Source organism: Dicentrarchus labrax, unplaced genomic scaffold (assembly GCF_905237075.1).
Source record: "Dicentrarchus labrax unplaced genomic scaffold, dlabrax2021, whole genome shotgun sequence".
In the NCBI taxonomy this organism is placed as follows: Eukaryota; Metazoa; Chordata; class Actinopteri; family Moronidae; genus Dicentrarchus; species Dicentrarchus labrax.
Window position 1 is genome coordinate 26,484,845 of NW_026136715.1, and position 21,529 is coordinate 26,506,373.

Below are 21,529 nucleotides of genomic sequence, written 5' to 3' on the forward strand. Positions count from 1 at the left end.
TACAATCATTTTAGGATTACAATGGATAGAAGAGATAAGGCTGGAGAGAGTTGTCATTTGCTCAGACTCTACTGCAGCTCCTAATATTCGGAATTCAAAACAAACAATAAGAGATGACTTATTGATGGAAATAAATACAATAATGCTGAGAATACAAAGAGGGGAACTGATGTACAGGTGTGTTGTGTTCTTGCTAATGTTGGTGTGGAGGGTAATGAGAAAGGAAAAAGTTCATCATTAATAAGGTTTGGAAGGGATTCAAGGGAAGAGCGGAAGATATAGTTTAGGTTTATTTTGTTTGCAGGTTTTTTTATTCTTTTTTTTTCTTTTTTCTTTAATATAATGTAGCCTGAGGTATGTAAAGCCCTGATGTTACACACAGTACAGTATAAATCGAAGAAGAGGTCAGTTTAGTTTTGTAATTTGGTTGTTTCATTTTTTGGTAAATAAAACTCTTCACCTCTGACTCCTCGTGCCTGCCAGCTCGGTCCCTCACACTCCTACTTCACTGTAAAGTCCATTCTCAGTGGATGTGCACTGGTGGCTTCAAGTTTCTACATCACACTGTACAAGTTGATACTGGACCAGCACTGACTTCCAGACTATTTGTGATGTGGCATATCATGCTGGTAGGCCCCGCCCCTTAAAATCTGATTTTCAATGAGCACAGAGAAACTTTCCTCTTTCAGCAGATGAATGTGAAAACGTCCTTCTAGAGTCAAACTGCACAGACAGCATTCAGACAGCACACTGTAGGAACCAGAATAAGACCAAACACTGATTTTAGACTGGAAGGGGACTTTAAGTAAAAGAGGAACAAAAGAATGTAAGTAAACTTTATTTGTACTCCACATTTAGGACACAGTGCTTCACAGTGACAAAAAGGAAACAAAATATATACATATAAATATACAAACATAAATACATACATAACACAGAAAAAACACTACAGCCATGAAGTCAGATCAGCTTTAAGATCACATGACTCCATTTTTTAATTCTGAAAAACAATTTTAATAGTTTTTCCAACTTTAATGTTTCACAATCCAGAAAGCAGATGAGCATTTGCATTGGACTATTCCCTAAAGGTGACAAGTGATACAGTGACACTATACAGGTATTACACCATCTACTACATACTAATCTGTCATTCTGCTAGGTTGATAGACGTTCCCATGGTAACCGACATCCTGAGCTGGTTACATGTGGTGATTGGAGCCAGGCAGCGGGTCAGGGTTGTTGTCCACTGCTGCTCTAAAGCTGGCTGGGTAGAGGGCTGTCGTCTCCTCGCTGGGGCCCGACCCCCAGTCATGGCTGCTGCTCCATCTGAGCTGCTATGCTCAGGCCAGGCACGTCTGTCTCAGGTCGCTGTGGGGTTTGGTTCAGCACTGAGGAGGGGAGGGAGACTGGGGTGGTGGCATTCTCACTGAGGCTCTGAACTGTCACTGATGACTGGCACAGAGAATACATATGAATGTAGATTTATGACATATATATAGGTCACATTAAAGCTGCAGTTTTATAAAATAACCTTTTGTCATATTTGCTAGAACTTTCACTATATCCTGACAGTATTACATGAGACAGATAATCTGTGGAAAAAAATCAGGGTTCTCTGGCTCCTTCTAGTGCTCCTAATGGCATTTCTAAGAATCCACCGGACCTGAACAAAAACAACCAATCAGAGCAGAGAAAGATAAAAAGCTTTGTGTTGGAGGCTTAAGTCTCATTCTCAAGATCTCAAAATGTGCTTCCCTGGTAAAAAGACTCACAATCAACTGTCTTTCTTGGCTCCGATTGGTTGTTTTCGTCCAGGCCCAGTGGATTCTTGTAAATGCCATAAGAGCAACCTGATTGTTTCACAGATTATCTGTTTCATATTCTACTATCAGGATATAGTAAAACTGTCAGCAAATATGCCAAAAAGTTATTTTTTATAAAAATGACCAACTGCAGCTTTAAATTAAACAACACAGTATTTAACTGGTTATGAAGCAGTCTCAATGTAATACTGATGGAATTGTAAAATGTCCAGGTTCCAGGAGATGGCGATCAAGGATCAGGATCAGTGCTAACCTGAAGGCTATACTGTCCCACTCTTTTAGGAGCTAATTTTCCAGGACATGTGGAACCCTGTACTGCAGGTAAACAGTGACAGTAAATAGAGGGAAGAGAGACTGAAGGTAATGGTTTGTTGGCATTAAGATCATAATTATACATAGTCCAAAACACAAAACATATAAATGAAACTTCAAAGTATTTAGAAATTTGAGAATTACAGGGACATAATAAATGAATGTATATATTATATAATGTTATGGACCAGAGTAGTCACAGACATACAGTTGGAAAAATTATGAATATGCAATATGAGGAAGAATAAAGGAAGCCAAAACCAGCTGACAGTGGGGTAATTTCATGCACAGAAAGCGAACAAATTCTAAAATATGGAGAGCAACAGCTATCAGACAGGGACAGTATGACTCCTCTAATGGCAAACACTTGAACCAGTTCAACTCACATTGCCCACAGAGACCTCACTGCCTGCCACCGTCTTCTTCTTCCTGGCCATGTTGGGATTCCAGTGGCAAACCAGACTGTCGTTCTGCACACTGTAGTTCTTATGGCCGATCAGCCAGTATGTGTTCATTTTGCCTTTACCCTGGCAGGGAAGGGAAAGACACGAGAGAGTGACAGTGACTAGCAATCAGAGAGAGTAATGATAATGAGAAATCCAACTAGAATGTTCTGTTCACCTAAAATACAAACAATACCAACAGAACTACAGGTAAGCCATCCAGATAGTTTTGGTTTTATATGTTGAGGTCTCAGAGAAACGCCACCCAATATCATATCTCAAAACCTGGAAGCATAAAACCGTAAGAAGATTACACAGTACTTAGGCAGTGTGGGAAGAGATATTTATGATGATTTGGGAGAACTGACCCCTAAGTTGAAAACCATGACTGAACTTAGTGATTTTACATTCACAGTACGAAGTTTTAGTCTTTTTGTTTTTCTGAGGTTTTCAAAGTAGCAGGCGAGCCTCCCCACGGCGGTTCCAAACTGTTTCAGGTGAGGCTCAGTGAATGGAAGTGAAAAATATGACATTAGTTATCAAAAGGAAATCACAGAGAATAGCAAAAAATTCTGTGATTTGATTAAAGATTTAGTTCACAGATACATACATGTAAAGGATGAACATTACCCAACATAGTTTTGGGGAATGTTATTGTTTTTCCCCTAGTCAGAAACTAATAAATGCCTAATGACATTTTTTATGTATGGTGTACCCTTTATTATGTCAAACAGCAATATTAGACTATCTTGTCTGAATTCTTGAGTGTCTTCTCATGGGCATCCAGGAATTGAGTGAAACTAAATGAAAAAGGGGGGGGGGGCATTTTCCAACCTTACCTGAGGGGAGTCTCACAGTGTCAGAGTTTAAAATCATATTTAAAAACATAATTGGCTTCCACAATATAAAAACAATCTTAACATTTGATTTTCTTTAGAAATCACAACACAGAAAATAAAAGCCATGGCTCTTTTTTACCTTAACCTCAATCTCTCCACGAAGCTGCAGCTCGTAGGCGTTGTCTTTGATCAGAGCCAAGTAGGATTCTGAACTGGTGTGGATTCTCTGAGCTGACACATAAACAACAATAAATACCTTCAAAGTCGAGCTGAGCATGGATCTCAGCACTATCCCTGCTTTATAGATTGAAAGAGGGGTCTGCACTCAACAAGGCTTCAGTATTTAGTTTTAGCCTTTACGTGTATAACGGATGACCAGGCGTCTCTTTTTATGTGGGACTGCACAACATCTTTATCCCTTGACCCACATCTTAAGACGATGTCTCACATTGGCTGTAGTTTTTAAAAGTCAAACAACTGCAGGACATGTGCTTTTTTTATCTAATGGCTGTGAAGAAAGCAGGGAAGGCTGTTCATCACTGTGTTTAGTGTCAGTCAAACTGTGCACATGTGGGTAAGTGCAGGGTAACACCAAAGAGGGAAAGTTGCAAGTCACCAGCCTGGCAGATTTAGGCAGAATATGATGGAAACTACTACAAAGAAAAGGAAATACAGCTACAACAAAGACTGGGAAACCTTCTACCAAGTGAAGCCAGTGGAAGGTAACTATCAATAAGACCATAAGAACTGTAAAGCTTCATTTAATGCTTACTATATTTATTGGGCATGGGTGTTGGGAATGTTGCATTCAAATAAAATATATTTAAGTCTTTCACTTGTAAAGGTCTAACCTGTAACCTAATTGTCTATTGTGCATTGGTAACATGTCCCACATTATCCCACACAAATGCACTCTTTGTCCCACATTTGGTTTTTGGGCTCTGGTCACCCTTTGTGTATAAGTTGTAGAAATGCACTGCCCCAGTATCTTTTCTGGATTCAACTACTGGGAGGCACCACAGTCTGACATTTTCAAAATCTACAAATACAGGCTTAAATACAGTTTGCACTAGAACTGTATTGGTGTGAGCTGCGTAGAAATGCATGCACACAGGTCAATGTGTTCTAGTACTGTGTGTCCAGGTACACATACGCAGGCTGGTGGACTCCATTCTAGAGGCCGTGTTGACTGTATCTCCAAACAGACAGTATCTTGGCATCTTGTAGCCCACTATTCCCGCCACACACGGACCTAGAGAGCGAGGAGTTCAGAACTTAAAATACATCCCACAATGCAACAGGGCTAGATAAAAAGAACAACATGCTGACTATTGGGTTGTTTTGAAAGGCCTACCTGTAAAGTCATTCAAATGTATAGAGTCACACTAGCAGCTCTATGAGGCTGCACAAAGGCACTGCGGTGCTTTGAGCTGAAAGCTAACATCAGCATGCTAACATGTTTTGTTTTTTTAAATATATTTTTTGGGGCTTTTTGCCTTTGGAGAGTGACAGGAAAGGGTTAGGGTTAGAAAGAGAGAAAGAGAGAGGGGATGACATGCGGCAAAGGGCCACAGGTCGGACTCGAACCTATCCACTCAGTCTCTGTACATGGAGCAACATGTTTACGATGACATGCTAACATGCTGATGTTTATTATTGCCATCTTACTTTAGCATGCTAACCATAGCTTATTAGCAGAATATACAATAGTTTTGCAGTAATTTGGTCATAAAAACAAAATTTGAGCAATTTTAACCTGATAAATGGTTAAAGATAAAATGTTAAGAATTCATCAAAGGGTGGTACTTGTGGTACTTGGGCCTAGGCATCCAACTAAGGTATCACTGAACCACATCTCTTGACCGGACCGGCTGCACCTGAGAGCGAGCGCCTCTCACCTGTGTGGATGCCGGCTCGGAGCTGCAGCCTGTGGTTGGGCATGTGAGGGACGGAGACCTGTCTGACAGCCGCCACCAGATCCAGCGCCATCTTGGCGATCTCGTCTGCATGTCTGTCCCCGTTTCTCTCAGGCAGACCGCTCACCACCATGTATGCATCCCCAATCGTCTCCACCTGGTTTGACAGTTTGATAAAAATATTGTTCAAACAAAATTCAAGACCGCAACCAAACACTGAGATCTGATTCATCCCAGGAAGATATGTAGAATGACTTTGATGATGCGTGATAGCTCAGTGGGTAGAGCTGGTGACCCATGTACTGAGGCTGAGTCTTTGCTGCAGCGGCCCAGGGTTCGAATCTGACCTGCAGCCCTTTGCCTCCTGTCTGTCTTCAGCTGTCACTATAATAAAGGCAATAAAAAAATAAAAAATACTACACACTGGACCTTTAAGAACAAAAACAGCACAGTAGGTTTGTCTATTCAGGAGTCAAAAGGGTTCACATTGTTGTCTGAGCAGAGAGAAATGCCAATATTCTACAGCACCTTTCACAAGCTAATTCATTCATGGCTTTTCTTAAGAGCACATTATTAGAAAAAAAGAAATGGGATTCCTTTATAAGGCTTAAAACTGTTTGAAAGTAGATTGAAATTGCTCCCTCTTTCAGCACAGTGTTTTGTTCTATTGTTACACTATGTACTGCGTGCAACTGGGTAAAAAGTGAAACTAATTAGCGTCAATGGTAATAATCCCATGGACAGACGTTCAGATATATCAGGCTGCAGATCAACTCAACAGACTTTCATTTATGTTAATGTGTGCTCCCTATAACAATAAATGCAGTTCTTCAGTGTGGCAGAGAGGAGTGGTTTCAGTGCTGCAGGTGGAGAACCAGGGAGGCTCAGCTGCAGCTTATCAGACTAATTAGCAGTCTGGGAAACGCGCCACTTTGTCTGTGCTGCAGGTTCTGCAGGTTTTAGTAACGCTACAGGCATACACACAACAACGGACACAAAGTTGAACTGGGGACTGAGCTGCACCTTATTCCTGAAATGTTTGCATGAGAATGCTGACTGTTAAAGTCAAGTCAAGAATTTTTTATTTTTTTGTGTTTTCGTGTGTGTTCCATTCTAAAGTTACCTTGTAGACATCATAGGAGTCGATGCGTGTGTCAAAGCACATGTAGAGGTTGTTGAGCATCTCCACCACTTGCAGAGGAGTACAGGACGCAGAGATAGAAGTGAAACCCACAATGTCTGAGAAAAAAATGGTCACCTGGAACAAAATGGATTGTGTAAAATGATCGGTTGTACTGGACCAAACTGGGCAAGATAAAGTTTATGAGGACAACTAAAATGAATGCAGTCTAATGCAGCCGTCCTACTGTATAATGCATACAGTTCAAGATCACCACAAACTACATCCTGTGAAATGATCAGAATTACATTATGACATAATGAGCTGTTGTATTATAGTGCATTGGCACTAGCCCTCTTTCCCCAGTCTTTGTCCAGATCGTCTTTGGGTCAAGTTTTGGGGCGTCATTGGGCAAAAAATCTATTTGAATCTTTCAGCAAATTGTAATCAAGTTTTCTGCATGTGACAGGAGGCTCTGGCCAATCAGGTCATTTTAGAGAGAGCGGGAGTGTTCCCACTGGCTGTTACAAATGCAGATGCACGTACGCGTCCGTTTATATGCTGAAGCGTGATTCAAAGGCGGAAAATCCTGCAACTTGTGATAAAATTCCAATTCCTCCTTAATAATCATATAAATAAAAGTTACAATTGAATACACTTAATAACAAACATTAATGCACAGTCCAAGTTAAACATCAGAGCTCATGAATTGTTTTATGATAGAATAATTTCTGCTACAACACAAAGTAATGCTCTGGTTAATCCTTTTTAACCTGGTATCTACAGTACATGTGGCAGTGTCAGGTCTCCTCATAAATGTGGACCTGGGTTCCAAAGACTTGAGTTTAAGTGTTATTATGTATAATTAATTCCCAGATACAAGAATTTAAGAGACAAAAGCATCAGTGGAACAAGCAAAAAATTGGGCAGGACTCATAAGGTCAAAAAGAAATTTTTTTATCTTTAATTATCTTTTCTTTTTTAAATGATAGAATCCAACATATCTAAATAAATCACTGCATGGAGTCCCAGCCTCAAGTATTTCTCGTCACTTTGTCTTTAACATACAGCTCTCGCCATATTAATTGGCGCGGTTGATAATGAGGATTTTTAGTGATCTGAAGCTCAAAGTCCAGGAACACCTCTGATTTCACATATGGTCAGCCCACAACAGGTGTTACATTTGCTGCCTCAGACAAGCAGTCTTTACCTGACAGCATCTTTCAGGCCTCAGTAAGTCATGTTTTACTTTCCTGTTAGTTTGGGAAAAAGAGAATAATCTGTGGGTCTTACATTTTCTTTCCAGAATACTCCAGACCTCCAAATCAGTTAAAAAATGAGACAACAGTGCTATTCATCCCCACCCCCTGTGCAGAGTGCTTTTGGTACAGCTGCTTCAACCCTCTTCAATAAGCCAGACGCAATTTTCACCCGTATAACTTGTTTTATCTCCTGATGAATATGAAACAGGGCAATTATAGGCAATTACGCCGACAATAGCAACAAAGGCAGCAAACACACAAATTCATTCATTATGTTTGCAGATCTTGCAGAGGTAGCCTCCTCGCAGCAGCGGCCCACAACCCTCGCAATATTATAAGCTCTGAATTTGTTTGGTTTGGTTAAATGTTAAAAGTGAATGGGGAGGAGCACGGAGCTCTGTCTTCCACAGTGTTGTCTGTTTTTACCGTTTGCCTTTAAGGTTTGTAAGTTTTAACACTGACCAGAAGAGACAAACCTCAGACTGAGAATGCTTCAGACTGTTGTCCAACCTGTATTACCAGCAGCTGTTGCCTTTCTGTTGTCTTTTCAAATACTGGCTTTAACAAAAATCATCAACACTAAATAAAGTACCCTTTGGAACTGGACTTTAACTGGACTTAACTACATTATGTTTCATGCTTCTGGGTTCTAGTCTGTCCCTGGTCATTACAGTTAGAAGTAAAATTTGGGTTCTGAGATTGGTCTGAACATTTTTATAGTATAGTACCTCAGTAAAAATGATAAATGGCCACATTTATATAATGCTTTACAATTTGTGCAATTTGGTGTTTATTGAGAGCATCAGGTTCAGTGTCTTGAACATGTTGGGGATCGAATCTCCAACCCTGTGATTAGCAAACTAGTTTGGCTGTCTTTTGGATAACTATTAAACTTTGAAACTTCAATTTTTAAACTGGTTTAGGTATATAGTTGCTGCCTTTTTTGCCAAGGCAAAGACCAATGACAGGGTAATCTGGTGTAAAACCTTTCCTCAACAAATGCCTTCATGAGCCATACTAAACCACAATGATGGAAGCATAAACACACTCTTTGCAATACCACCAACCTTCTCATAGCTCTCAGCCTCGACATGTTTACACTGACGGAGCTGCTTGGCTACTGACTTGGGAAGCATTTGGTGCAGCAGATCCTCAGCCAGTTGTCTCTGGCGCCTCAGGTCCTCGGTTTTCTCCTTCAAGCTCTGAGCGTAGTTCTGTATCCACTCAGTCATCTGCTTGAAAGAGAGCATCACCACCGGGTAGATGAGGCAGGCTATAGCCAGCAGGCAGACCCTCATACTGAGGCCCGAAGACACGGAACGAGACGCCAACCTGAGAGCCGGTACCGCACGATCAAACAAGCACTGTTTAGTGTTTATCAGAGCTTGAACTCCTGTGTGAGACCCAGACAGAAGCTCTGTTCCTGCTCCAGATATCTGCCACAGACTTGTATTAAAAATATAGGACTGTTTTACATGCTGGCTTGAGTTTAACTTGAGGTCTATGTTCTCTAAACAGCAGTCATTCAGTCGTTCTGTCATAATCCTGGCGAAGCCAAGGTAGCTTAGTACGTAACTCCATTTGTATTGGAAGTCAGCTTGAGTTGCAATGTGGTGGAAGTCCATCAACTGATGGTTGAGCTCTATGAATGCTACCAGAAGTCTTGCCGACAGTACATCTCTCCAGTTAAAGTTCTGTCTGACTTTGACCAAAGTCTCTTCGACTGTACCCCAGATGTCAAGAAGTCTTCCGATGACCAGGGAGTAAGCAGAGTAAGTAACATTTTCACTCATGCCGTTTGTATCCAATGAAGCGTTTAGAAATCCTTGAACGCTCCTCCTCAGCTCTTGGCAAAATCCAGCCAGCTCAATGCTACAAGGGAGCCCATGGCCGTTACTGTGACCTGCCATGTCGCCACAGAGATGACCAAACACAGGAAACACAACCTCTGAAAAACTTGCCTCCAATGTCTCATTGCCCATGTCTTTCGTAAATAAATGTCTCATCTTTTGAAGCTTACTGACGAGTTGCAGGATTGCTATAGTCCTGCATGAAGTCAGCTCATCGTAAGCAGCCTCTGTAGTGTGCAGCAAGTCAAAGTTGGAGCTGAGGTCGATGGATACAGAGCCAAGCAGTGCCAGGAAAGAGAGGAGGCAGGCTGTCAGAATCCGACGAACAGTGCGACTACTGCCAGACAGGGAAAATATGGAACACCTGGAAAAACAGGAATACAACTTTACTGAAATTTCTGAAGGAGGCTTAAGGGGTCTGTAACCTTCAGACAAACTACTTGATACAAAGTGTCGTCCAAATATGGCTAAAGGAAAACTGCACACTTCCTCACCTGGCAATCGGCAGAAAGAAGTGTGTATGTTTGTCTCATTACTGGTTTTGGAAAGTTACAAAAGAAAATGTCATATACAGCGCCTCCAATGCCAACAGGGAAAATATGTGTGGGGAGGGGGATTCAGTCACTGTCCGACAAGTACTTAGTTTGAAGCGTATTCGCCAGTATACTGACACCCTTAGTCCAGCAGTATAATACAAACAAAAACGTTTTTTAGAAGTCATCATTATGAAATGAACTGATACAAGAATTACTCATCATTATGCATTTAAGTGAGAATCATATTTTATTAATCAATATTGATATGGTTTCAGATTTAAGTACTTCACTTACATGACACTTTTGGCTCTTATTGACAAAATCACATAAAAAACACAGTCGATCCTAAATTAATTTCAGAGTAAACTAACAATAAAGTTGTATCGTATCATATCGTAAATGTGTGTTTGACACAGTTAATCATGATATTTTGTCAGCCAAATTCAAACACTCAGAAATTAATCTGTTTATAAGGAATAAAGCCAGACTCTACACAACAGTGGTTACAGATGTCTGTGCTTGACAAACAATTATCCAAAGGTTTTATTGTACCCAAGAAAACTAGACTACAAAGAGTGGCATTGGCTCTTTCTTGTCTTCTCTAAACACCAAAATCATGTTAGTTACCAAAAACAAGCATTTCTCTATAAGAAGATACCCAAGGTCTTATAATCTCTCTGTCTGGAGTCTCTAGACAGTCTTAAACCACTCTTACATCATAGAGGGTAATGATCATTCAATCAGTGGAAAGAAATTATGACTTAATTGGAAATGTGATAGCTGATTAATGGTATTATTAGCTTCTCAAATATAAGGATCTGCGGCTCTTTGGAACATTTTTCACTACTTTCTTACCTTTATGTGACTAAACCATAAAACAAAAGGTAATTCACTGCAGCCTGAAATGATAGGCTACATTTGGAAGAAACACACTTTCTCATCCTATTCTAACAGAGTGAAACTAAGTGGGCAAACTGTGATCCGTAAATCGAACATTACAATTAAAATGAATAATTATTAATTAACCCAGTCAGTCATAAAGAACACAGAAGGGGACCCTGACATGAAGGGTCTGTATGAAGCATCCTAACTTTCTGGTAGAGTTCAGTGTGTCTCACCTGCACAGCGGACAGTCACTGTCCGCATCCTGCTGCGCCCTCGGAGCGACCCTCCTCTTCTTTATGAATCTTCTTTTGAGAGAGGCTGAGGACAGGGTCCCAGATGCCAAACACTCTTTTTTCATCAAGTCCAGCGATGACATGAGACTCGAGCTGAAGTCAGGGTTCACTCTCAGACTGCGGCCCCGCAGGACAGAGGCACTGCAGAGGGAGCGCCGCACTGAAGAGATGTCCCGTTATCTGGAGCCATAAGGACCAAGGCGGCAGCAGCATCTTCTCAACTTCCGGTGCATATTTAAAAATAAAAGTTTTATTGTTAATGATTGAAATGAATACATTTCCACACTTCTTTATAAAAATACATGTTTTTGTTTCTTTATGGAACATTATAAAAGGTCATTGTATTTGTGACTGATCCTTGCATAAAAACTCAATAAAAAAGAAAATAATACATGTATTTAGTTTTAAAGGGACAGAGTACCCAGTCAACAGGTGTCCCTCAGGGTACGTTCCCTAAAGGTTTCTGTTTGGTTATATTTTTGCAAATAAGCAGAGAGGGTTATTTTAACCCTGAAGGTTATTCTCTGAACAATCTTATGTTTTATATTTCTATTTTGTGAAGCTTATTTAAGTGTTCAGTGTGGTTAAGATTGAAATGTTTATACACCGATCTGCCATAACACTGTGAGCACTGACAGGTTAGGTGAATAACACTGATTATCTGGTTATCATGGCACCTCTCAGTGGGTGGGAAATATCAGGCAGCAAGTGAACATTTTGTCCTCAAAGTTGATGTTAGAAGGAAAAATGGGCACCGTGAGGATCTGAGTGACTTTGACAAGGGCCACATTGTGATGACTAGACGACTGGGTCAGAGCATCTCCAAACCTGCAGCTCTTGTGGGGTGTTCCCGGTCTGCAGTGGTCAGTACCTATCAAAAGTGCTCCAAGGAAGGAAAAGAACCGGAGACAGGGTCATGGGTGGCCAAGGCTCATTGATGCAGGTGGGGAGAGAAGGCTGACCTGTGTGGTCCGATCCAACAGACGAGCTACTGTAGCTCAAACTGCTGAAACAGTTAATGCTGGTTCTGATAGAAAGGGGTCAGAACACACAGTGTAGAGCAGTCTGTTGATATGGGACTGCAGAACATTGTGACCACCAGGGTGCCCAGACCTTCAGTCTTAAGGAACGATCCAATAATCGTCTTTTTACCAAAAAAGAACATTCTTGCTTGCTGACAGTTTTGCATGGAATAAAACAAATCAATGTTAGATCATTAAACAATTTGTATTAGGGTCCCAACCTCTAATTACAGTGAAGCTGGCAATATTTGTTCTACATTTGTGTGTATTTATTATAAAAGATAGAAAACATAAATGACTGCACACTGTCTAATTCGCAAAATCTTTATTAACAACGCTTCGGTCCTAGACCTTCATCAGGCAAGGGCAAGTGTATTTATTTTGAAAGTAAATTTGCTAGGCAGGAAGTGATTCTTTTCTTTCCCCCCTTTTTTTTTAATAGATTCAAGCACCGGCCCTTGTTGACACTGTATCAGAGATGTGTTGATTCATCTCTAAAATTCATATAGAATGTGAATACATACAACACAAAATTATTTATGCAGTGGAACATCTTCATATGGGTTCACAACATCACATATAATGTATACATTTGACAGCTGTGCCTCAGGTGGTTTTTGTCTGTTCAAAGCTCACTGGCTTTTCTCGTAGCATGTATCATCTTTAAAACACACACACACACACACACACACACACACACACACTATTAAATACTGTTGATTTCTACTTCTACATATATTGGTCAAGTGTTTCATTTGGAAGCTATGCTGAACAGTGTCCTCAGCCTGGATTCCTGGCCTCAGTTCCCACACAGTAGGGTGGCAGTATTAACACTCAATCAGACATGGAGCTGTGTTCAAACTCTGCTGTGACTGGACTGCTGGAAAGTCCACATGCTTCTATTTCCCATTCACTACTATTACTACAAACAGTGTAAAGCCAGCCAGCATGGTGATACCAGAACACGGGGTTCCTTCAGAATAAATGCGTGAATATGGAGGAGCAGGACCTGGCTGCATGGACCAGAGTAAGATGAATAGAGCAAATTTGGGAAATAAACTCAAGGTCCACTTACTACCTTTTCCCGGGGCTTTCAATCACATCTCACAATCTTCCACAGTGGATTGAGTTTGCATGGACCCAGCAAACATTTTTTATCTGAAGGTTAGGGGAATGTTTTCTTAACATTCCTGGATCAATCATTTTGTGGCAAAAAATACACTGGTCACGATCGTTCGGCAAGACTGTAGGTAACCTAACCCGACCAGTTCCCTGAGTGTTCCGCTGTGGTTGTCATGTTTAATGCTTTCTTTGCTACAAAAGTCACTGTTTATTTATAAATAGCCTACTTCCTATATTGAGAACATAATCTGAAGGTTTTTTAAACAGCATTCTGAGAATGATCCAAGAAAGTTCTTTAAAGGTTGCAAAATTATAACGAAACAGTAACCTTTAGGGAACATTCCCTGAAAGTTTACTTGTTTGCTGGACAGTGGGTCTTTTTTGGTCAAACTGTTATTAAGGTCAAAAATAAATGTTTATGCTGAGCAATACCAACATGACGCTCTTAATGATTATAAGATGCTGTATCACATTTTGCAAGAAAAAAACAAATATTCGTAGATTAAATAAATGACATTATATAAATAGATATAGGCTTTAATTTTGAAGGTTGTTGCCGGAAGTCCTTCACGTGAGTCTCCCAGGCTTGGTCACTGGTCGCACACGCACACACCGAGTGGATGGTAGTGTCTGCAGCTCGAGTAAGGAGAAAGTGGAGACATAGCGAGGACATGAATCCGTCGTTAACTTTGCCCGTCCTCCTCGTGTAAGGCGGTGGCTCCGTCCGCGGCTCGGCTGTCCGGTTAAACGTTCGTCGGTGTTACAAGTGGCGGGCGGACGGGCTCCTCGCCGTTGTGGCGGGGGAGTGTGAGTAAATGAAAGCGTTGTTTGGAGCCGTTGAACAAAGAGCTTTTCTTCCCTCTACCATTGTTACTGAGCGGAGCGCCTGTTTTCTAACTCATTTAGAGGAGCTTTCGGGCTGTTCAAGTAAGTTCTGGTAACTCTGAAGTGGTTCTGTTTTTAAAAGAGGGCATGGAAACGTGGGTTTTAATGTTGTGTAGTTTCATTCATTCACATACACAACTAGCAAATCCCTGGGACCACTGGGCTAAATGAAGGCTAGCTATAAGTTTACGCAATATTGATATTGGCACAAAACTAATGCGTTGGAAGGGTTTGCTGTCCATAACCTCCGCTTACACTTTATTTCTGCACTTTAGACAGAAACAATGAAACTGGGGGAAAGCGTCCTTTCGTTGGCGAGTTTAAATGTAACTGCCTTATTAACCCTCTATAAGTTATAAAGCCAGCCAAATCGCTAATAAGCAACTTTTTTAACAGTCAACGTCACCATATAATGTGTATGACAATTATTGAATGAGTTGTTTCTACTTTAATAATCAGAAACTGATATAAAGCCAGTGGGTTTTCACAACAACAATACAACACACAAGTCCACGTTAGCCTAACGGACTGCCCCTGTGTGTAGAGATTGTCACACCAGACTCCATTCAGAAATCTGGCAATTTAAGGTTGTGTCGCTTATCGCAACAAAAATACAATTCATGAAATACCACTCAAAACGGAATTTGGCACATTGGGAGCCACTGTTACATCGGCACAAAGGATATTGATAGTAACACTGTCAACCTTCGTCCAAATATTGGGCAACATTAGACTGCTGTTCCAATGATTTCAGCCTCGCATTCATTTGAACAGCAGCTAGGTCCGAGCTATGGGTGGCCAGCACTTGTTGAGTTTGCTGCTTGTGTTGACAGGTGAGGGGCGGCCATTGCTCCAGTCATGACCTCTGGGAATGGGAACACTGCCAGCAGCCAACACAATGGAGAGAGCAAACCAGCTCAGGCCCTACTCAAGTCCCACATCCTCACCCATCTGATAGAAGGCTTCGTTATCCAGGAGGGGGCTGAGCCTTTCCCTGTGAGTGCTGGAGCTCTGCATGTGTCTGTAAAGTCACTAACACAGAGAATAGAATCAGTATATGTCAGCAACAGAAGGCAGAGACTTGTGAGTCGACTGCCCATAATGGCGAGTTGCTGCCATCATGACAGCTTAAATCTTGAGATGTTACGATACCGACCCCAATACCGGAACTGTGCGTATCAAACAATACCAAGTACAGATTCAATATATATATTATTATTTTTAACAAGCGTATACGACTAAGCCTGTATGATTTCTATCATTGTCCCCAGAGTCAGACTAGGGTGGGCCATTTATTGTGTACTCTGATGTTGGAGTGGATCGGATAAAAGAGCAAATGAGACTCAACACTGCTGAGCGCCTGTCTCCAAAGTGGTTAACCTGCAGAGTGTTAGGTCGTTAGCTTTAGAATATAACCATGGCGAAACAATAATTGAGTCACTGACAATTACAAGAAATGTCCAGCCCACATCTTAACATTGATTGTAGTGGCACCCAGGTGCTTCCTGTCATTCTCTACTGTCATCTATCAGAAAATAAACAACCATCCTACCACCTGTCTATTTTCCATTCTCTAATTCACACAAGGAGTCAGAGCATATTCTGTTCTTCTAATGTTCTGTGATTGATTGCAGTCCTTTGAAGCAGTTTCTGCTGCAGTAATTGAGTACATTTTTCTGTCTGCAGGTGGAACGCCCATCTTTCTCAATTGAGAGCCTAAGGAGACACACAAAGATGGACGGCCTCTCACTAAAGGGTAACGTTCTTTCACAGCATCATTATTTCTTTCTCACAGTGTGGGGAGCTGATGTTTCTCTTCTCCATGTACCAATAGGATACTGTACACAACATTATGTTGTCACACAGCTGCACCTTCTTCCAGTGTCGGCATATTTCACAGTGTCTGGTTGGTTCATCATATGGAATTGCATAATAATAATGTTATAAGGAGTTCAGTCTAGACCTGCTCTATTTGAAAAGTGTCCTGAGATAACTTCTGTTATGAATTGGCGCTAAACAAATAAAATTGAATTGAATTAATATACAGTAGTAACAATGAAGGCTGTCACATTGAACTGCATGACGCATTTCAGGATTCATTCTTGAAGAAATCTCAGCTCATACACAGATCATGTGTAGAGAGCCTGAGATTGTGGCAGAGGGTTTGGAACCAACATCAATCCATCCATACAGTACATTTTCCACTAGATATTTCTGCTTCTACAAACTAGGACCAACCAGGAGCCAGCAGCCACCTCACTGCTTTCCCACCATTAAAGCTAGCTAACAGGGATTATCACTTCCTTTAGCACACCAGCTAAATAGATACAGCCGACAAACTGTTTCCAAATTACCCCAAACCTGGCAGCAGGTCACAAGGCAGCTTCTCTTGGTGATCCTCCTCCTGCAAGGAGTCATAAAATCCATTTTCCAGCAAGACCTCGATTCAAGGGGCGTCTTCCCCGGATTTTAAAGGCTTTCCCTGGCCCGACTGCGTCATCTAGAGGCCACCAAACCGACCTTCCAAAGCCAACCGTTTCCACCATCACAGACAGGGCTTACAATACGGCAGCACTGATGGATGTCAGGTCCAGCACGCACGTTGGTGCTGCATGAGACCTGCAACCTGACCAACTTATCGGATAAAGAGGACAGACGTCTTGGACATCCCACTTGTTCCTGGGGGCATATTCGGCTTTGCTCTCGCATCAATGCAAAAGAGGTGTGTGGCGAAGTAGAAGGCGAATGAAGCTTTACAGCTCTGCCTCCCGGTAGTAAACATAGCTGCAGTGATGACTTCCACCCAGGTGCCCTCAAGAAATGCCCCTTCCCCCCTTAAAATCATCATTATATCAACATTCTTTTTAACATTCATTATTAAACAAAGATAGCGTGCTAGCGTTTACTTTCATATCTCTTAAGGCAAAACAGTTTATACTTGTTCTGACTTGAAGGCCAGGCAAGAAGAGAGACCCAGTGAATATTATAAATGGGGATAAGAGAGCACACTTTCTGTCTCTCCTTGAAAGCATTCATTGCACTCGCCTGTACACGTACAAAGTGACAGAAGCAGTTGTTTGTGGAATGAAAAGATAGCTGAGAGAGAAGTTCAAACCCCACACACTTTTACACCCCCTCAAACCGGTTTCATCACTGTGTGAAGTGGGCCTGACCCAAATGAGAAGCACTTTGTTTGAAGCATATTGGTTCCCTGAGGGTGATCCCAGACACCCTGAGAAGGAAACTCATGTTGGCATCATGATCATTGGTGTGGGTTTGGTCATAAATCAACCAGTACATTTTCCACGACAGTCCTGTGCGATGCCAGCGGAGTGCTACAGGTGGCACTATGTAAGGGTGACAGATTGGATACTGTGTGCCATGTCTCGCACTACTTAGTCCTCGTGTTTTGTGCGGATGTTGTTGGTGATTGTATCTCTGCTGTATTTTCGATGTGTCCAGCTGACTGTGTGCTCACTGTGTCCCTCAGAGTTAAAGACCCAGCAGGAGCCCATGCTGACCTGTGAGCTGTGTGGCAGGGTGGACTTTGCCTTCGTCTTCAAAAGGTCCAAGAGGTTCTGTTCCACAGTGTGTGCCAAACGGTAAGACAAGGCAGAGAAGACTATTCATTTTCTTTATTTCTCCAGTTTACCCTGTGGTAGAAGTTGTTGTGGTCCTGATTAAGTTTTTTGGCCCTGAAGTCATATAGTATACCTGATACTTATATTTAACTGAACGTTGAATATGTATCTGACACATTAACAACTGTGGACTACTAAATCGCGCATAGTTTGTTTCACAGGATATTTAATCCTGTGGTTTCCAACTTTTTTCCTTAAGAGACAACTGTATTATTTTTTTTTCACCAATCATACTTAAAAGGCTTATTACTACTCCACTAGATGCCACTAAACCCCACAAACCTGACCTTTAAGGTTAATTCACAGAAAACATACAAACCTGTGGTTTTGCACTGACAGAGACCCTTCAGAGGCACTGACCTGTGCATAATGTACAATTATGGAGCTTGCAATGTTCCGACTAGAACAAATTATCGAAAATAAAAAATTACCCAGCTAAGATTCATTATCAGGCTGTGCTCATTAAGATTACGTTTCAACTAACCATGTTAACTTTGTTTGTAGCTACAATGTGGGCTGCACAAAGAGAATGGGTCTCTTCCCAAACCGCAAAACCACCCTGGAGAACATGAAGAAACAAAAAGCACTGAATGGAAATCTCAAAAACAGTTTAGAGTCTAAAAAGAAGGTGAGACTGTTGTCAGCTTTTGACTTTTAATGTGTTATTCACCTTAACTGCCTTCTGTGTGTAAATCTATCCAGTATGTCTGACTTATAGCTATCTCTGTTCTACATTAGATCCTCATTAGAGGCAAATATAATTAAAGTCTGATTTTGTTGTTGTATTTAAACCCCTGTGACAGACGGCTCCCTCCGTGCAGAAGCCCGCCGCTGCTGCTCTGTCCACCGGTCACTCTGTCCTCCCGGCGCAGGGAGAGTCCAGCCAATGTTCAGACTTGTCTGGCTACAAAAGATCCTCACCCCCCATGTCGGCCACCCAGCGGGTGCCTGCGGTGCAAGACTCTGAGCTGCCCCTGCTGCCCTACAGCTTCCTACCCAGTGACCCTGGCCAGTGGAACATAGAGGACGTCTACGAGTTCATCTCCTCTCTGCCAGGTGGGTGCTGCTTCAACTGTTTCACTCTTACGTTTGTTTACATCCAAATTTTGTGTAGATTCTTGCTGGCACCTTGATGACTTTAGGTTATCAATTATTATGTGAGATTTCTGGATTTCTCGCTGGTTGGTTGGAAGTGGGACTGAAAAAGGTGATGTTACATACTTCCATGCATGAGTTAGGATTAGAATTTTTGTAAAGGAGAGTTTCTGCAAACAGCCTGTAAAAATACATACACTTGTGATTGTTAGTTGGACTTACAAACAGATGCATGTTATTCTAATACCAACCTTGTAAAGAAAAGTCTGGTGACAAATGAATGTAGTTAAGGTGTCGAGAGAGGTTCGCAGCACTGTGGTGTCAGCTGACTGTTGGTGGTGTGTGGCTGCAGGCTGTCTGGAGATCGCCGAGGAGTTCCGTTCTCAGGAGATCGATGGACAGGCCCTGCTACTGCTGAAGGAGGACCATCTCATGGCAACCATGAACATCAAACTGGGCCCCGCGCTCAAGATCTTTGCCCAGATTAGCATGCTCAAAGACTCGTAGCCCATCTCACCCCTCACACACACAAACAAACACACACAGCTCTCAAAAGCAGTTCTGCTGTGACTGGACAAACACTCAGGATCCCACATGTAGACTGACTGAACTGAGTTCAGGCACCGGGCCAAAATAATTGGGATGTTTAGTCACGGCCTGCTGAACAGGAGGACATCAGCTGGGACTGTTCGACTCAGCTTTTACACTGACAGCTTCACTATGGCACTGCTTCAGGAAGGCTTCACCCCACTGTTTGACAAGAATCATGTGTTAGGTAGGCTCATGGAGAACTTGTTGTTGTTTTCATAATCTATTACTGTACCTTGGTTCACCCCAAAATCCAAATCCATATTTTTCTTTGTACCTGTAGTGCTATTTATCCTTCTAAGATCAAATGTTAAGATTTCCAGGAGAGGGCGATGCAGGACTGTGATATGTAGTATGATAGGACTGGAGGCACTGCTTGCCCAACTCTGTCAGCAGTTGGGAGAAAAGCCGTCCAGCAACTCCAAAGACTGTTTGACTTACCGACCTGTTTTATCTCTGCTTCCAGTCTTTGTGCTGAGCTAGACTAAAGATGTCCTGGATCTGTCTCCACTGGGAACACAAAGAGGAACCCCAGGAAACATCACACATGTTCATTTCCCTAAATGTCAGACTAGTCAGAAAACACCTTGATTGCATGGCCACTTGCTTAATATTAAGAATTTAAGAAACATTGGGCTGAAAACAGATATTGATAGTTTTTACACTCATGTTGCAGAAACACGGTTGTTTCTTCTGTGTCATAGTGTCTCTGTACAGGATACATTAGTCAGCTGACAACTACTAAAATAATCACCAACTATTCTAATGAATGAATTATTTAGTCATTTTTTAAGAAAAAATGCCCAAATTCTGATTTCAGTTTCTCAAATGTGAATATGTTCTGTTTTCTGTGGTCCCCTATGACTGTAAACTGAATGTATTTGGGTTGTGGACAGTATTAGACATTTGAGCCCTCGGGAAACAGTGATCCAAATTTTCTGACATTTAGCAAATCAGTTAACGAAGAAAAAGAACAATAATGAAAATAGCGGTTAGTTGCAGTCCTACTGGACATGACAACGTTCAATTATTTAAATGCAATGTGATCCAGCGTAATTGCATTGATTCAACCCTTCAGTCCTGTTTGAATAGTTTGCGAGGATGTGCTCTGTCAGTATCTGCTTTGTATTTTCTCCTACAGGTTTCTGGTGCTTGTTGATCATGAACAAATTAGCTTTTTTTCATGTAGCCATTTTAATGCAGACACTCTGTTCACCCCCCACTGGTACTGGTATAAGTGAATGAGAATGAATGCAAAACATGAATTTTCTCATGTTCCACACTACCTAATCACTGTAATATCACTGCTGCAACACTACATGGCACAGTCTATGCACACAGGGAATTACTGCCATAAGTGCCCATGGTGACAAGGTGCAGAAGTATAATGGAAGCTGTGGATGGGTTTTTATTTCATTATACTTTTACCAAAGCGAGTATCTCTGCTGAACTGCTGTCACTAGAAATGTGTTAGAGGTACCCAATTGAGCAACAGTAATGATGTTCTGGTTTCTTACTACAGATGCCATAAAATGACCACGCCCTGTTTGTAGGGAAAACAATTACTGATCAGCATTCAAAGGCAGCTTACGATCGTCTTTACAATCCTGTTGTGAGCTATGGTGTCATTTGTTTACTGTATCTTATTCTGGAACAAACCTGGGTTCTTTAGTGGCATTGAAATGCAGTGGTGATTGGGTCATGTGTGTGACATTACAAATCTTTCCTAGCATCCTGAAAAGCATCTGTCACAGTAATGACAGATGGTTAGTGTTACTGGCCTCTGAATGAAAGTATTAATTATTTTTGTCCTTCAAAGTTGTTTTTTAAAAAACCCCAAAATAAAACCATTAGATGTGATCATTTGTGCTGTATTTGTTCATCTATGTTGGATCAA

At 41.5% G+C, this 21,529-nt stretch overlaps 2 protein-coding genes across 2 annotated transcripts; one reads left to right on the forward strand and one right to left on the reverse strand.

Moving 5' to 3' along the window:
- Positions 1-965: 965 nt before the first annotated feature.
- Positions 966-11,432, reverse strand: LOC127377890 (soluble guanylate cyclase gcy-37). The gene is made up of 8 exons (XM_051426173.1): positions 11,220-11,432; positions 8,783-9,929; positions 6,457-6,591; positions 5,316-5,490; positions 4,571-4,669; positions 3,557-3,648; positions 2,522-2,662; positions 966-1,452 (listed from the first exon to the last, which is right to left on the reverse strand). The coding sequence occupies exons 1-8, from the start codon at positions 11,360-11,362 to the stop codon at positions 1,309-1,311; spliced, it is 2,076 nt and encodes a 691-aa protein (XP_051282133.1). The 5' UTR covers positions 11,363-11,432; the 3' UTR covers positions 966-1,308.
- A 2,562-nt stretch (positions 11,433-13,994) lies between these two features.
- LOC127376900 (polyhomeotic-like protein 2) lies at positions 13,995-21,492 on the forward strand. The gene is made up of 7 exons (XM_051424286.1): positions 13,995-14,350; positions 15,142-15,304; positions 15,995-16,064; positions 17,799-17,910; positions 18,454-18,577; positions 18,753-19,005; positions 19,397-21,492. Exons 2-7 carry the CDS (start codon positions 15,167-15,169, stop codon positions 19,549-19,551), a joined length of 852 nt encoding a protein of 283 aa, XP_051280246.1. The 5' UTR covers positions 13,995-14,350; positions 15,142-15,166; the 3' UTR covers positions 19,552-21,492.
- Positions 21,493-21,529: the final 37 nt, after the last annotated feature.

Coding starts and splice junctions, on each gene's coding strand:
- LOC127376900 (XM_051424286.1), top strand. CDS start 15,167: ATGACCTCTGGGAATGGGAACACTGCCAGCAGCCAACACAATGGAGAG. Junction 16,065..17,798: donor GGACGGCCTCTCACTAAAGG/GTAACGTTCTTT, acceptor TGTGTCCCTCAG/AGTTAAAGACCCAGCAGGAG. Junction 17,911..18,453: donor TCCACAGTGTGTGCCAAACG/GTAAGACAAGGC, acceptor CTTTGTTTGTAG/CTACAATGTGGGCTGCACAA.
- LOC127377890 (XM_051426173.1), bottom strand. CDS start 11,362: ATGTCATCGCTGGACTTGATGAAAAAAGAGTGTTTGGCATCTGGGACC. Junction 9,930..11,219: donor AGTGACTGTCCGCTGTGCAG/GTGAGACACACT, acceptor CTGTTTTTCCAG/GTGTTCCATATTTTCCCTGT. Junction 2,663..3,556: donor GTGGAGAGATTGAGGTTAAG/GTAAAAAAGAGC, acceptor CTTCCCTGCCAG/GGTAAAGGCAAAATGAACAC.